Genomic DNA, 13,348 nt, shown 5'->3' with positions numbered 1-13,348 from the left:
TTCCTCGGGCACAGGCAGGAAAGTGAGAATGCCAAGGATAAGGAATGTTTGCAGAATTCGCAGCCAGCATCCTAAGGGTCTGTCTTATTAGAGAGGCAGGTTGGATCCAGAGGGAACAGCTAGCAACGAATTTCAAGAAAGTGCTTTGTAAGCTGTACCTGATGTCAGTGTTAGCTGCTGTCTCTGGTAGTGTTTTTGGGACTTGGGGTGGGGTTGTTGAAAAGGTGGTGTTTTTAACTGGTTGATCTCAGGGTTATGAAATAGAATGAGTTGGGGGTGGGGTAAGCAAGGGGCTGGAGTCATGGAGACCTTATAGAAGAGGATGTTATCTCTCTGTGAGGAGGTCCGTGAATGGCTACTATGGGGTGGGGCAGCAGGGGTAGAAAGGATGTGTGGTACACATTTCAAAGGAAAGCTTGCTGGGATTTGCTGCCAAGGAAGGTGGAAGTCAGGCAGGAATCCATTTGGGAAATGATGGAACCGTGCACATCCATAGGAAGTGAATAAGTCAGAACTGATTGGAGGGATATTAAGAGGTTCTGTTTTCAGAATAATTGTGCCAAATATTAATCATGTGTTTTCTATGTGCCCAAGCACAGCTCTGGGTGCTTTACATAACAGCCGTATGAAATAGGTGCTATTACTGCCCCTACTTTACAGATGAGGAAACTGAGGTAGAATTGATTAGTAACTTGCCCAAGTATTACATACTTAGTGGCAGAGCCAGGATGCAAATCTAGACAGTCTTAATTCAAGAGCCAAGCTCTTACCTAGTATGCTTGACTGCTTCTCTATAACAGCTAGCACTTACTAAAAACTGCTCAGTCCTGTGTCAAGATCCTTGCATGTATTTACTGCTTTTGGCTCCCATAATAATTCCCAGGAGATGAAGGTATTTTATCATCATTTTTCAGATGCGGAAACTTGGACACAGAGATGTTGAGTGACCTACCTTAAGTCACACAGCTAGGCCTTGCCTATATTGGCATGATAGGTCCCCAGAAGGCAGTCATATGTATTTGCCTGGATTGCAATATCTACATATGTCCTCAAGATTCAGTCATGAGAAAATTGAATTGGTTGACATATTTGGGATATTAATTCTGTAGTAATTTTTGGATTGAACTTACTGTCAATGTCATTCATAATCACTTGGAACTACTCTTATTTTAAGGGGGGTAAATAATTGAAATGATAGTGTCTCTATTTATGGCTGTGCCTGTTTTCATTATTTAATACTCTGGATGACTTTGAAAATAATCCCAACCACTTCATTTCCATATTCTGACAGTTCCATTTAGATGTTGAGCCTACTGGGCTCCGGTCCGTTCTTGTCTCCAGCCTTGTATGTGTGTGGAGGGGACACACATACTCTGCACACAAGCCATTTCCTCCAAGAACCTGCAGAAGTGATGAAAGCCCTCCCCTGCCCCCAGGGTGTTCTGTTTTTCTCTTGCCTAGCCCACCACACCCAGGGACCTTTACTTCTCTCTCCCTCACCCAGGTCACCCATGACTCAATCTTTTGTATTTTTAATTGCACTAGAACCTAGAACAGGGGTGGGCAACCTTTTTGTGAGTGCGTGCCAAAACCAGCAAAATCTCTGACTCAAAATTCTTTTGCGTGCCAACCCTAATTTTTTGAGAACATGTTACACCTACTTGATATCTCTTAAGGTGTACATATGTGAAGAACCTTGAAGAAATAATAAAATTCGTTCGAGCGACAAAAATACAGTATATGATAATGAAAAATACATTTATTTTTTAATGTATACATGTACACTGATAGTCCAACAGAAAACTTTATGACTCCGTTTGATATTATCAGTGGGACTTTTGCTGCTGCATCACTGATGACAGAGATTTTACATCAGGTTTATATTTCGTGACCTTCAGAGATATGCACGAGCTACTACTTTCATCCGTCAGGCTACTTCTATTCCGAGACTTAACAAAATTCATCACTGAGAACAAAGATTCAAAAGCGTATGTGGATGAAACCAAAACACTGGTCGGATCTAGGAAGGCAGGGAGAGTTAAGGCAGAGGCATAGAAATTGCTCTTCCCCTCTCGTCAATCCATGTCTATGGTCTTTAAGATAAGTTGTTATGTAAAATTATTTATCTAAGGTGCACCTACACTGAATTTATCTGAAAAATAAAAAAGTCGATAGTAAGAAAAAAAATTGTAAATGGAAGATTATAAGAGAGGGTTTTGCGTGCCAGCAAAAGTTACTGGCGTGCCATGTTTGGTACGCGTGCCAGTGGTTGCCCACCCCTGACCTAGAACCATGAATGTGTTCTTCCTCTGACACAATCTATAGCACTTCTCATGTTGTTGGGGCTTAATAACATTTTTTATTATAATTGACCTTATTTTATCTTCTACAAATCAAGGCTGCTGAGTGTCTTCTGATGTGGGGTGTACTTTGCTTGACCTCATGGTTGAAAAGCACCCAAATGAAATATTTGTCTGGATAACAAACTGGACTTGAGACTGGTCATCTGTAGACACCTGCAGGGGACAGTTTCAGCCCTTTAGAGCACATTCCGTCTGTCCCTCTTCACGGATCTTACTTTTTACCTTCAAATGTCAACAGATCTTTGATGTTCTTTCAGTTTTAGCCTTTGACTACAGACCTGCTTCTCTGCTTCCTCTGGCTGTAGCTCTCCAAGGAGAGGTCTGTACTTGCAGCCTTTAACCTTGGAGCAAACAAATTCCCACTCAACTGAAATTGTACTCTTGATTTCCTGTGGTCTCATCTAACCAAATTTAGGGACTTTTGTTCATGTTGATTCCCTTTGATCTTGTTCAGCATCTGTCCTAGACCCACCTTTTCTTTGAAACCTCTTATCTGTTGCCTTCCTTGCATCTTTAGCCTTTCCCCTTTCTTTCTGGTGGTCTTTTTTTTTTTTGTCTCTCTTGACTCTTCTACACCCTCTTAGCTGGAAGCGCTCTCTAAGATTGGTACTCAGTGTTTCTCTTTGTTCCACAAACGCTTTTCCTTGATTATTTGGCCCCAGTCTTTTAACTTTACACATTATTGCTCTGCTTCCACCACCTGAATTTCAAGTCGTTGAGTGAGAAGTCTATCTACTGCCCAGGTAGCGCCTGGGAACAGGTCTCTTGCCTCTCCTGTCCCAGTCCCTTTCTGACTGTCTCCATCTCCCTGCCCCAGCCATCCTGAACTTGCAGAGGGTTTCCTGGTATGGCTTTCTCTTGCTGCCTTTGCCTCCCTCCAGCCCCTATCTCCACCTTGGACTTGGATGGCTTTAACTCCTCCTTCAGAGCTCTGGTCGGTTCTTGTCTCCAGCCTTGCATGTGTGTGGAGGGGACACACATACTCTGCACAGGAGCCACTTCCTCCAAGAACCTGCAGAAGTGATGAAAGCCCTCCCCCGCCCCCAGGGTGTTCTGATTTTCTCTTGCCTAGCCCAGCATACCCAGGGGCCTTTTCTTCTCTCTTCCTCATCCAGGTCACCCCTGATTCAACCTTTTGTGCTTTTATTGCACTATAACCTAGAACAGTGATGGCGAACCTATGACACACATGTCAGAGGTGACACGCGAACTCATTTTTTTGGTTGATTTTTCTTTGTTAAATGGCATTTAAATATATAAAATAAATATCAAAAATATAAGTGTTTTACTATGGTTGCACATATCAAAAAATTTCTATATGTGACACGGCACCAGAGTTAAATTAGGGCTTTTCAAAATGCTGACAGGCTGAGCTCAAAAGGTTCGCCATCACTGACCTAGAACCATGAATGTGTTCTCCTCTGACAGTATATTTCATCTTCCTTTTGAGTCTCATATCCTTAATGTAGGTCCTTATCGCTTTTGCCTCCCTGAGGACCAGAGCTTTTCACCGATCTCCTTGAATCGAGGTGATGTTTGGTATCTCATTTATCTACTGAAAAACCTGTGGGGACTCTACCGGTCTCTGAGGTACATTCCCCGTATGTGTACCAGATGTCCAGGGCTCTGGATGGTCTGGTTCCATCCTACTTAGCCTGCTTAGTCTTACCTCACATGGTCTCCACTGTGTTCTCTTCTGCCTCCTCTTGATATTGTCAAGGTCCAGCCCATTTCTTACTTTTTCTTCAGCTTGTAGCTGTATTTCACTTATTCTGACACTTGAGCAGTGTGTTGTAGCTCTGGAGTTAGGCCCACCTGTAGGGACCACTTCCATGGACTTTGTCCCAGCACCTGGCACGGTGCTTCTGCAGATTATGAGAGCACAATTAATGAACAGATGTCTGCATTTATGCAACAGGTGCATGAATGGATGAGTGAATTGGCTGCTGTGAATTTTCTAAGGCTCAGGCTTCATGTTCAGAGTCTGAAGTTTCCATCTTTAAACTACCAAAGAAACTTATCTAGACATTAGGTTGATTAGCCTGCAACCCAACATTTGCCATGAAGTATCTCGCGGTCTGATCTTTAAAATGGCATTTTTATTTTCTGCCTTATTGTTTGAAACTCGTAAACAGTTCTCCTTTTGATGACTATCACCATATAAGGAGAACGACATAGAAATAACTGAATTCACAAAGCTTTAAGAAAAAGCCAAGCTATGTCATGGTCATGTGCATTTTGCCAAAAAGAGTGACAGGCCAATGGTTGCTTTTTTACAGTGTGGGATTTTGTTTTTTTTTGTTGTTAAGCCGGGTGGGTATCTGAGTGTTAGCATCATCACAGTGGCCCATATTCAGAAAGGAAACTTGACCCAGCTGTATGTTTGACCCAGAGAAGGCCTTGGCATCCAGCAAGTCTTGGCTTGTAACACCAAGTGTTACCTCAGGATTAATTGAGGGTTGCAGAAAATAACTTAATTTTCTAGAGGAACTTAAACTTTAAACAGAACTCTTTCTGACTATAAATAGCAGGGCAGCTTTGTCCTATTTTTATTGTACACAGAAGATGAAAATCAATATTGGAAGAGATGCTTTATTTCGCCAAGGAAAAAAAATCATACTCAACACAATTCCCATTTTTCTTGGCAGGCTCTTCTCAACCATCTGTGAGTCCAGGGGGACTGTCTGCACCATCCATCCATCCAGCAAAATCAGAGTTAATAGTCAGTGTTGGCGACGAGATTAGGCTGCTCTGCACCGATCCAGGATTTGTCAAATGGACTTTTGAGACCCTGGGTCAGCTGAGTGAGAAAACACACAATGAATGGATCACGGAGAAAGCAGAGGCCACCAATACAGGCAATTACACGTGCACCAACGAGGACGGCTTAAGCAGTTCCATTTATGTGTTTGTTAGAGGTAAATGCTCAGCTTTCTTTGATGCTGTGCTTCAGAGAACTGAATATCCTGTTCTTAATTATGGATGACATATCAATGACTAAGCTGTGGGTAAAACATTGCTGGCTGGATCGAGGAAGCCTAAACCAAATTTTTCTTTGCTAGTTTCTCCATCTTTTGATACCTAGTGGCTTTGGATATGATTCCAGCTGGAGGTCTGCAAGGCTGTGTCGCTCTTCCTAATGAGATTACATTATGGTCAGCCCGTTTGTCCTGGTGCTCTGGGTAAACCCTGAGAATAAATTAGACCCTTTGGGAAGGCTGCATTTTAATGCCTTGAGATCTCAGATACTCCCACTTAGTAAAAAACGCTTCAGGGAACTAAAGGTCTCCAAAGGCCTCCACAAGACCAACCCTTGAAGAGAATTGACCCACTTTTAAGTAATAAACTCAGAAAAATAACTCAGTCAGCACAGCACCCCATGTCCTTCCTCGGTTCTTAATAGATGTCAGTTGATTCATTTGAAAAATGGTGACCTCTTAGAAACAAAAGAAAAATATGTTCATGGGTTTTCTATAACTCATTTCCTGTGATGAAGTCCGTGATTCAGCTGTGTGTCTTTGTCAAGAGGAGGTTTTCGGGAGTGGGGGTGGGGGTGGGGGTGGGGGTGGGGGTGGGAGGTGAGTACCTTTTTGTGTTGATGTAAAAACTGCAGCACTTGAAGCTTAAGAGAGACAGCCAGGTTATAAAGAGACATACAGGCCCACTTCTAGTCCTGGGCTGTACCTGGAGTGGGGCTATCATTGAAACAGGCCTGAGGAGGGGGCCTCATCCATGATATTGTGGAAGAATAATGAATACATTTATCCCAAATCATAAACCTGAGCAACCTCAAGAGTCTCGGTTCCTCCCTGCAACATTTAATAAGATCACCTACTCCAGTGGTCGGCAAACCGCGGCTCGCGAGCCACATGCGACTCTTTGGCCCCTTGAGTGTGGCTCTTCCACAAAATACCACGTGCGGGCGCGCACATACAGTGCGATTGAAACTTTGTGGCCCATGCGCAGAAGTCGGTTTTCGGCCTGGGCGAAACAAGTATACAAGACGAGTGTGGATGGGAGAGTTGGAAGGGGTCGACCTCAGCGAACGTACCTCAATCAGATTGAGGACGTTTTTAGCAAAGGCCAGCTTAGGAGTACCCTAATTAAGTTAATAACAATGTACCTACCTATATAGTTTAAGTTTAAAAAATTTGGCTCTCAAAATAAATTTCAGTCGCTGTGCTGTTGGTATTTGGCTCTGCGGACTAATGAGTTTGCCGACCACTGAGCTACTCTGTCTTCTTTACCTAATTGTCATTAGGGAGACGGAATCGTGCACATTCTAGCTTTATCAGGGTTAAAGAAGATGACTCACATGGTCGCCGTAAAGGGTGCCATGAAATTGACTCTGCCTCCCCTTAGTTTGTATGTTGTCTTTCCTAGTTGGATGGCTGAAAGGAGTCCACATTGATAGGCCACAGCTCGGCCTCTGGACACAGCTCCATAGCTGTTGAGCCAACCTGTGCCCTGTTCTTTGACAGAAGTTCTCTGTGTTTTCCAGGTGGTAATAAGCATTCTGCTTATTAATAGGATGGGTAGACAACTGACTAAAAGGGGAAAACTGCTGAATCAGTCAAATCAGTCTCACAGAACTCACCAATTTTCTGTACAGGGGAAGTTGTCCTCCATAACTTAGAACTAGACTTAATTATTACTGACTTAAGAAGTTTGGATACTTACATAATCGAGGTTACAGCAATGTAGAAAATCGGGGCATTGTTGTAAGGGCCAGACTCAAGCAGCTGAGAAAGAGTAGATGGAAAAATGACCAACTCTGGCCTTAGACCATTGTTCACCCACCATGAAGTAATTTATTCACAAAATAAGTGAAAGGCTGAGAGCTACATAATTCATCTTAGAAAACTCTTTTTCAAAATTGGTCAAAATTAAATGGTAAGACGTATATTTCAGTTATATTAAATTGATTTTTGTGGACCATCTAATTTCCAGATTGGAAAGATAATAAAACACAAATCTGTTGGCCCCACTGTGTATCTATATTACCTGTAAACGGTGGCAGCATATGGTGGATACAGAATGAGGTTTGTCTTTGCTTATATGGGGTCCCAGTCTGCCTGAGGCTTTCCCAGTCCATCCGACCCCCTTTCACTCATAAGGGTTCTGATTTAGACAATAAAGTAGTTGCTACAGTATTCCGAAACTCATAAACTCCCCTTGTGTGTTTGAAATTATTTTATTTCCGAAAGTTATACTTAACTTTTAAGGAGTTTGAATAGAGTGAGGCCCCTATGTTTTGTACTAGGGTGGTCGGCTGATAGTTTTCTAGATTCTATTCAGAAGCCAAAAGATCCTGGAGACTGGAAACTCTGGAAAGGGCCCTGCCAGAGGGGTTAGAGGAAGGACACCGTCCCCTGACCCTAATGGGTGTTAACAAACAGCTTACAGAGAAAGAGTGATGGTTATGATAAAATATGAGCGCACACATTTTGGTCTCGGTCAGAGCTGGGTTTGACTTCTGCCCAGCCATTTCCAGGCCACAACATTTTAGGAGAATCACTTTTTTGAGCCTTCAGTTTCTTCATCTATAAAAGGGGGATAATCATAGTGCCCATCACATAGGGGTATTTTGAGAATTAAATGAAATATATGGTGTGTAATGGTCCAAGCTTAGTGCCTTACACATGGAAAGTGTTTAATAAACATTAACTCTTACTTGTTAGTGTTATTTGGGTAAATCCTACTTTTGCCTGCAAAGAAAAAAATTCAGCAGCCTTTGATCCACTGGGAATGGTTGTTAGGAAAGGTAATGTTTTTGATCTTTGAAAAGTGTTTTTCGGTGCCTGTGACCAGATTCACTGATTTTTTTTTTATATGTCACAGATCCTGCAAAGCTTTTCCTGATGGGCCTGTCCCTGTATGGGAAAGAAGGCAATGACACGCTGGTCCGCTGCCCTCTGACTGACCCAGACGTGTCCAATTACTCCCTCACGGGCTGCGAGGGGAAACCTCTTCCCAAGGACTTGACGTTCGTCGCTGATCCCAAGGCTGGCATCACCATCAGAAACGTGAAGCGCGAGTACCACCGGCTCTGCTTGCACTGCTCTGCGGACAGGAAGGGCAAGTCAGTGCTGTCGAAGAAATTCACCCTGAAAGTGAGGGCAGGTACGGGCCCTTGATGACTTCCTTCTGGGAGCCGGAGCACCCGTTGATCGAAAGAGGACTTCTCTCTTCTCAGTGGTCCATCTTAGCATAGTCAGCCGGGCAGCTGGCTCTTTAATTCCCCCAACTTGAAATAATGTCAGCGGCTTGTGAATTCTTTATTCCCCAGGGGACCAGCCCATGACTGCCTCCAGCTGGGTGTGTCTCCCAGAGATTGGCATTTAGACCATACTGGGGACAGTCATAAAACCTATTGACTTTAGGACATGCCAATTTCAAAATTGCGTGAAGTGTTCTTTCCAGGAGAAACCCACTGGGAAGCTTTCGTTACACTGTTTGAAAAGATTAGCGTACACATTTTTCACTCCCTTCTTTGCTATTGATATATGGGCCAGCTTTCTCCTCAGCTATTTAACGTTAATGCATTCTCAAACCATTCCTAATCCGAGGAGGAAAGACCTCCTTCTCATGGTGACATTCTTTTGGTTGCAGGTAGGTATCTAGATTTTTGTATTTCAGAGGCCATCTCACTCAACACCAGTTGGCAATCAGCTATTGAATAGTTTTTTATTAAGGCTTTTGAAAAAGTATGCTCACTGTGGGATTAAGGGAAAATTTGATTATTTAAGACCTGGGATTTTCACAAACGAGCAAGATACTATTTTTACCACACATGGGAAAGATGCCTGTTTGTTTAGGAGAATATAATTAGTTGTAGGTCACATCCTCACAAAGCTGTCGGGGTTGTGTGAGATGAAGATGAAAGCTGTGTCACCTTGCCTGGGCTTCTACCTGTTTCGAAATAACATTGACCAGGAGCGGTATGATCTCAGAGTAGACACTTCTGTTTTCCCCACTCAATATAAATGAAGGATGATGCGTGGTTACATTGTTGATGTCTTTAGATATGCAAGTAATACAGATCTGTTAGCACCATACTTCATATTTTTACTTCAAAGATGCCAAAAGAAGCTGTGTGCGTTTGAGGAAAAATGGCAAGTGAAAATTCCATGCTCTGATAGGGCGCATTATTTGAGGGCCACGTCTCTTTTCATTCTAGCCATCAGAGCTGTACCAGTTGTGACAGTGTCCAAATCCAGCTATCTTCTTAGGGAAGGGGAGGAATTCACAGTGACCTGCTCCATAAAGGATGTGTCTAGTTCCGTGGACTCAATGTGGATAAAGGAAAACAGCCAGGTGAGTGAATTGTTCCCTTCATTTTTCTCACTATATCATTCTCTGCATGTGGGAGAGTTTCACGTTTTTTTTTAAAGTCTATTAATTGTCCTGGGGAATGGCTCAGCTGGCGTGTCTGTCTGAGGCGGGGACTGTCTGGGAGTGTGTGCAGATGCATATCTTCCCCTTTCATAACACCATATGTGGCTGTGTGCATTTATTATTGGTAAAAAGTACATGTCATTTTGTACATTTGTTTTAGATCATCTACAAGATAACTTGAGGATTATGTTATTGCTTCATGCTGTGTCTTTGAATAACTTTAGTTAGGGAAAGTAAAAAACACACAAAACTAATGGTTAACTGCATAAATACCTCGATTTTCAAGGCTGTGATTGATACTCTTCAGGCCAGATTATTTAAAACATTGGGAAGAGTTGCCAGTTTTTTCTCCTTCCATATTTAAATAGAATAATTCGTCTCAGATATTTACCAGGAAGCTCTTCTCTCCCTCGCAAAGTGGCTCATCCATTTGAGAGATGGGTTTCTTTTTGTATGGCTCTGATTGCCTCCTTTGAGGCTGGTTACCTGAGATCAAGTTGCTAATGGTTTTCTATTTGTTTTAGTTGCTATTAATAAAATGGTTATCTTTAATCTGAAACATTTGGACAGGTTTAAGTTCTCATTCATTTAATAAATGCATATTGAATGTCTACTATATGTCAGATTACTATGTTAGGTATAACTTAAAATAAAATATTTTAGCCAGTTATATTTGAAGTTCCCCCCCTCCCCCTCTCCAAATACTCTTATTAATAGCAGGGTCTTTAAAATGTCTAATTTCCCTAATATTTTGTTTACAGTTTTCATTGACCGAGTTTTCAGTCATTTTTGTTTGAATAATCTTGGCCGTCTTAGGTAGTTAGTTGTCACAGTGATTTTTCCCCCCCAGTACCTATGTATGTATCATATTGGAAAAAAGAAAGGCTATATGTTTCTCCTGTTTCTCTTCTTCCTCATCATGCCCTGTATTCAACAATGGCAATTTTATGCCTTTTAAAAGAATTCTTTGCTAAACAAGTAACCATGGTGATTAGCATAATGCAAAGCATCATGATGGTATTCATGTGGACCTGTGATGGATGGTACCTTGCTAAATGAAGCTTGCCATGGACTAGAAGAATGGATTGTCCTGTGGACTTGTTCTTTCAAACCAATGGCTCAGAGAAATAACTTTTAGTTTCCATATCATGTAATTTAATGCAAACAATAGCTTATGTATGGACTTTCGACTAACCTTCCTGAACACAATCCTATATTAATTGGCTTTTTATAATTTTTGATTTCAGATGAGAGAACAGTTTAGACTGTGTGTGTATTTGAGCTTCAGCATAACTTGAAAATTAGCCTTTTTGAGAGGAGAAATTAAATCGCCCCAGGCGGTTTTGCTCTGAACCATTTTTCCCAGAGGCCCTGCATGCCATTCCCAATTAATCCACTGGCACTGGTAGATAAGCCTTCAGTGTTGGGAGCTCTTTGGGGAAATCCCAGTGTGCGCACCTCCAAGGGTTAAGGAAAACCAAATCACGTGCAAGCAATATGTAATGTGTGACTTGCAGATGGGGCTCATGGCTCTGTGCCAAGGTTCATCTATGAATCTTTTATTGATATCCTTCGGCTTAATTTGGAATACTTAGCACTGTTGGCGCTATCAAATTTTCTTTAAAATCTATAGTATTTGATTAACCGTTTAGAGTACGTTTAGCTTGCAATGAAATTTAGGGTAAACTGTTTTAGAGTTTTTGCAGTTGTTTTGTTTTAAAATGTGAGAGACTCTGAGGTTTATTCAGCACTTGTAAATCTTGGTTAGCTTTTCTAATGCTTATAAATCCTTGTATTTTTACTTGCTTTTGATGATGATCTTCGACAGTATCCACAATTATGGATACTGTCGAAGATCATTCTTTGGGTATGTGTTGACATTGCATCTTTTATGTCCAAGTCATTCCTCTGGCACTCACATGTTCAGTGTCCCTCTGTAGCTCCCAAAGGCAGACCCTTGGGCTCTTGTAAGAACTACAGGGAAGATACCTGAAATCTGGAACATGGTATATTATCTGCCCATTGTCACTCTGCCTTTGCAGAGGAGAAGACTGTGACATGATGGACTGGGAAAGGTTAGAGAAAATGTCACTTCACCTTGCTATTGCATTTTCTTAACAACTGATCTCACACAGTGAAGTGGCAGATGTCTGCCAATTAATTACCAGAAGAATCTCTTCGAAGGGAGTATTTTTAAATCTACACAGTGCTCCTAACTGGAGAGGCCTTTAACAACCCTTGTTCCCTCAGTCCCTTTCACAAAGGACTGGTGCTATTCTTGCCTCGTCCTTGTCCGGGATCTCACAATTAGTTAACCAAAAGGTTTCTTTTCTTTTTACTCAAAACATTCAACGTTGGCAGTCAGCATTTGTGTGTGCTTATTTTAATGTAAAGAACTTTCCAGAACTACCCTAATATGAGAAACAGAAATAGGTATAATGCCACATTGTGTATTGTAGTGCTGTGCCATGGAAATACAATGGGAGCCTCCGGTGTAATTTTAAATTTTCTAGGAGGCACATGACAAAGAGTAAAAAAGTAAAATTAATGATTTTAATAATATGTTTTATTAGACCCAATATATTGAAAATATTTTTATCATGTGATTAACATAAAATTACTAATGGGCTATTTTACATTATTTTTTTTCATATTGGCTTCAACACATTTTATATTTTAGACACAACTCAATTTGGATGATTTCTTTTGAAGTGTCCAGTATTCCAAATTGGCTAGTTCTTATAAAATGCTATATTGCCTGCATTTTTCATATTCTCTTTCTGTCCCCACACATATGTATTATCATATGGTTGCAGTTTTAAGTTACACTCAATTTATGTTTTTTAAGTAATGGAAACATTTTCTTGTTTTCACATATTCATAACTTTTATGCCTGGTATACATTTAGTTCATCTGAGTTTTTACTATAGTAAACATCTTGGAGCTTTTGGTTTTTGTTCAGTTATTTCCTTCAGATAAATTTGCTGGAGTGATCAGGGCTATGAACATGCTGCCAAGTTGCTTGCCAGAGGGTCGTTCTGATTTACAGGACTGTCAGAATGGTCAGACGCTGAGCGCTTCACTGGGGCGTGGCCAGCGAATCACCCTTGATCTCCTTCCATGTCAATATCAGCTCCTATTTGCTTTCTATTTTAGTTGTTGTTATTTTTTCCATTGTAATAGGAATGTGTCACATTTCAGGAAATTTGGGAAGGCAGAAAGCTATATGCTGCTCCTTGCTGCTCCTTTTAATCTTTTCAGAGAATGACTGTAGTTTGTTTTTTCCCACGACATTTCCCACACAAGAAATCTCCCCATGTCTTGTCTTCAGACAAATAGTAAGAGTGGGATGGTGATAACACAAGGGTAAATTCACATTTTCTCTTCAGCTCATGCTTAAATAAGTTGGGGCTTGGTCTTATGTGTATTACATACCTCAGATCTCCCTTTGATGAGAGTTGCCAAAATTCTGCTTGGTAAAAATTGTAGGGTGAATTTTCAAGTTAGTGGTAGACATTGTGGTTCTCTTTTTATGCATGAACATAATATACATGCTAATTATACAGAATGTTATTTTTATTAGCAAT

General features: G+C 41.2%; 1 protein-coding gene across 1 annotated transcript in view; it reads left to right on the top strand.

The window, feature by feature from the left end:
- The window catches only part of KIT (KIT proto-oncogene, receptor tyrosine kinase), an 82,526-nt gene that overhangs the window by 31,778 nt on the left and 37,400 nt on the right, over nt 1-13,348 (top strand). Inside the window, exons 2-4 of the mRNA XM_081099248.1 lie at nt 5,012-5,281; nt 8,205-8,486; nt 9,544-9,680. Of these exons, the coding sequence (XP_080955374.1) occupies nt 5,012-5,281; nt 8,205-8,486; nt 9,544-9,680 (689 nt within the window). The remainder of the gene's footprint in view (nt 1-5,011; nt 5,282-8,204; nt 8,487-9,543; nt 9,681-13,348) is intronic.

This window comes from Myotis nattereri (assembly GCF_964212035.1).
Source record: "Myotis nattereri genome assembly, chromosome: 1".
NCBI classification, from domain to species: Eukaryota; Metazoa; Chordata; class Mammalia; order Chiroptera; family Vespertilionidae; genus Myotis; species Myotis nattereri.
This window is presented reverse-complemented; position numbering and strand designations above follow the sequence as displayed.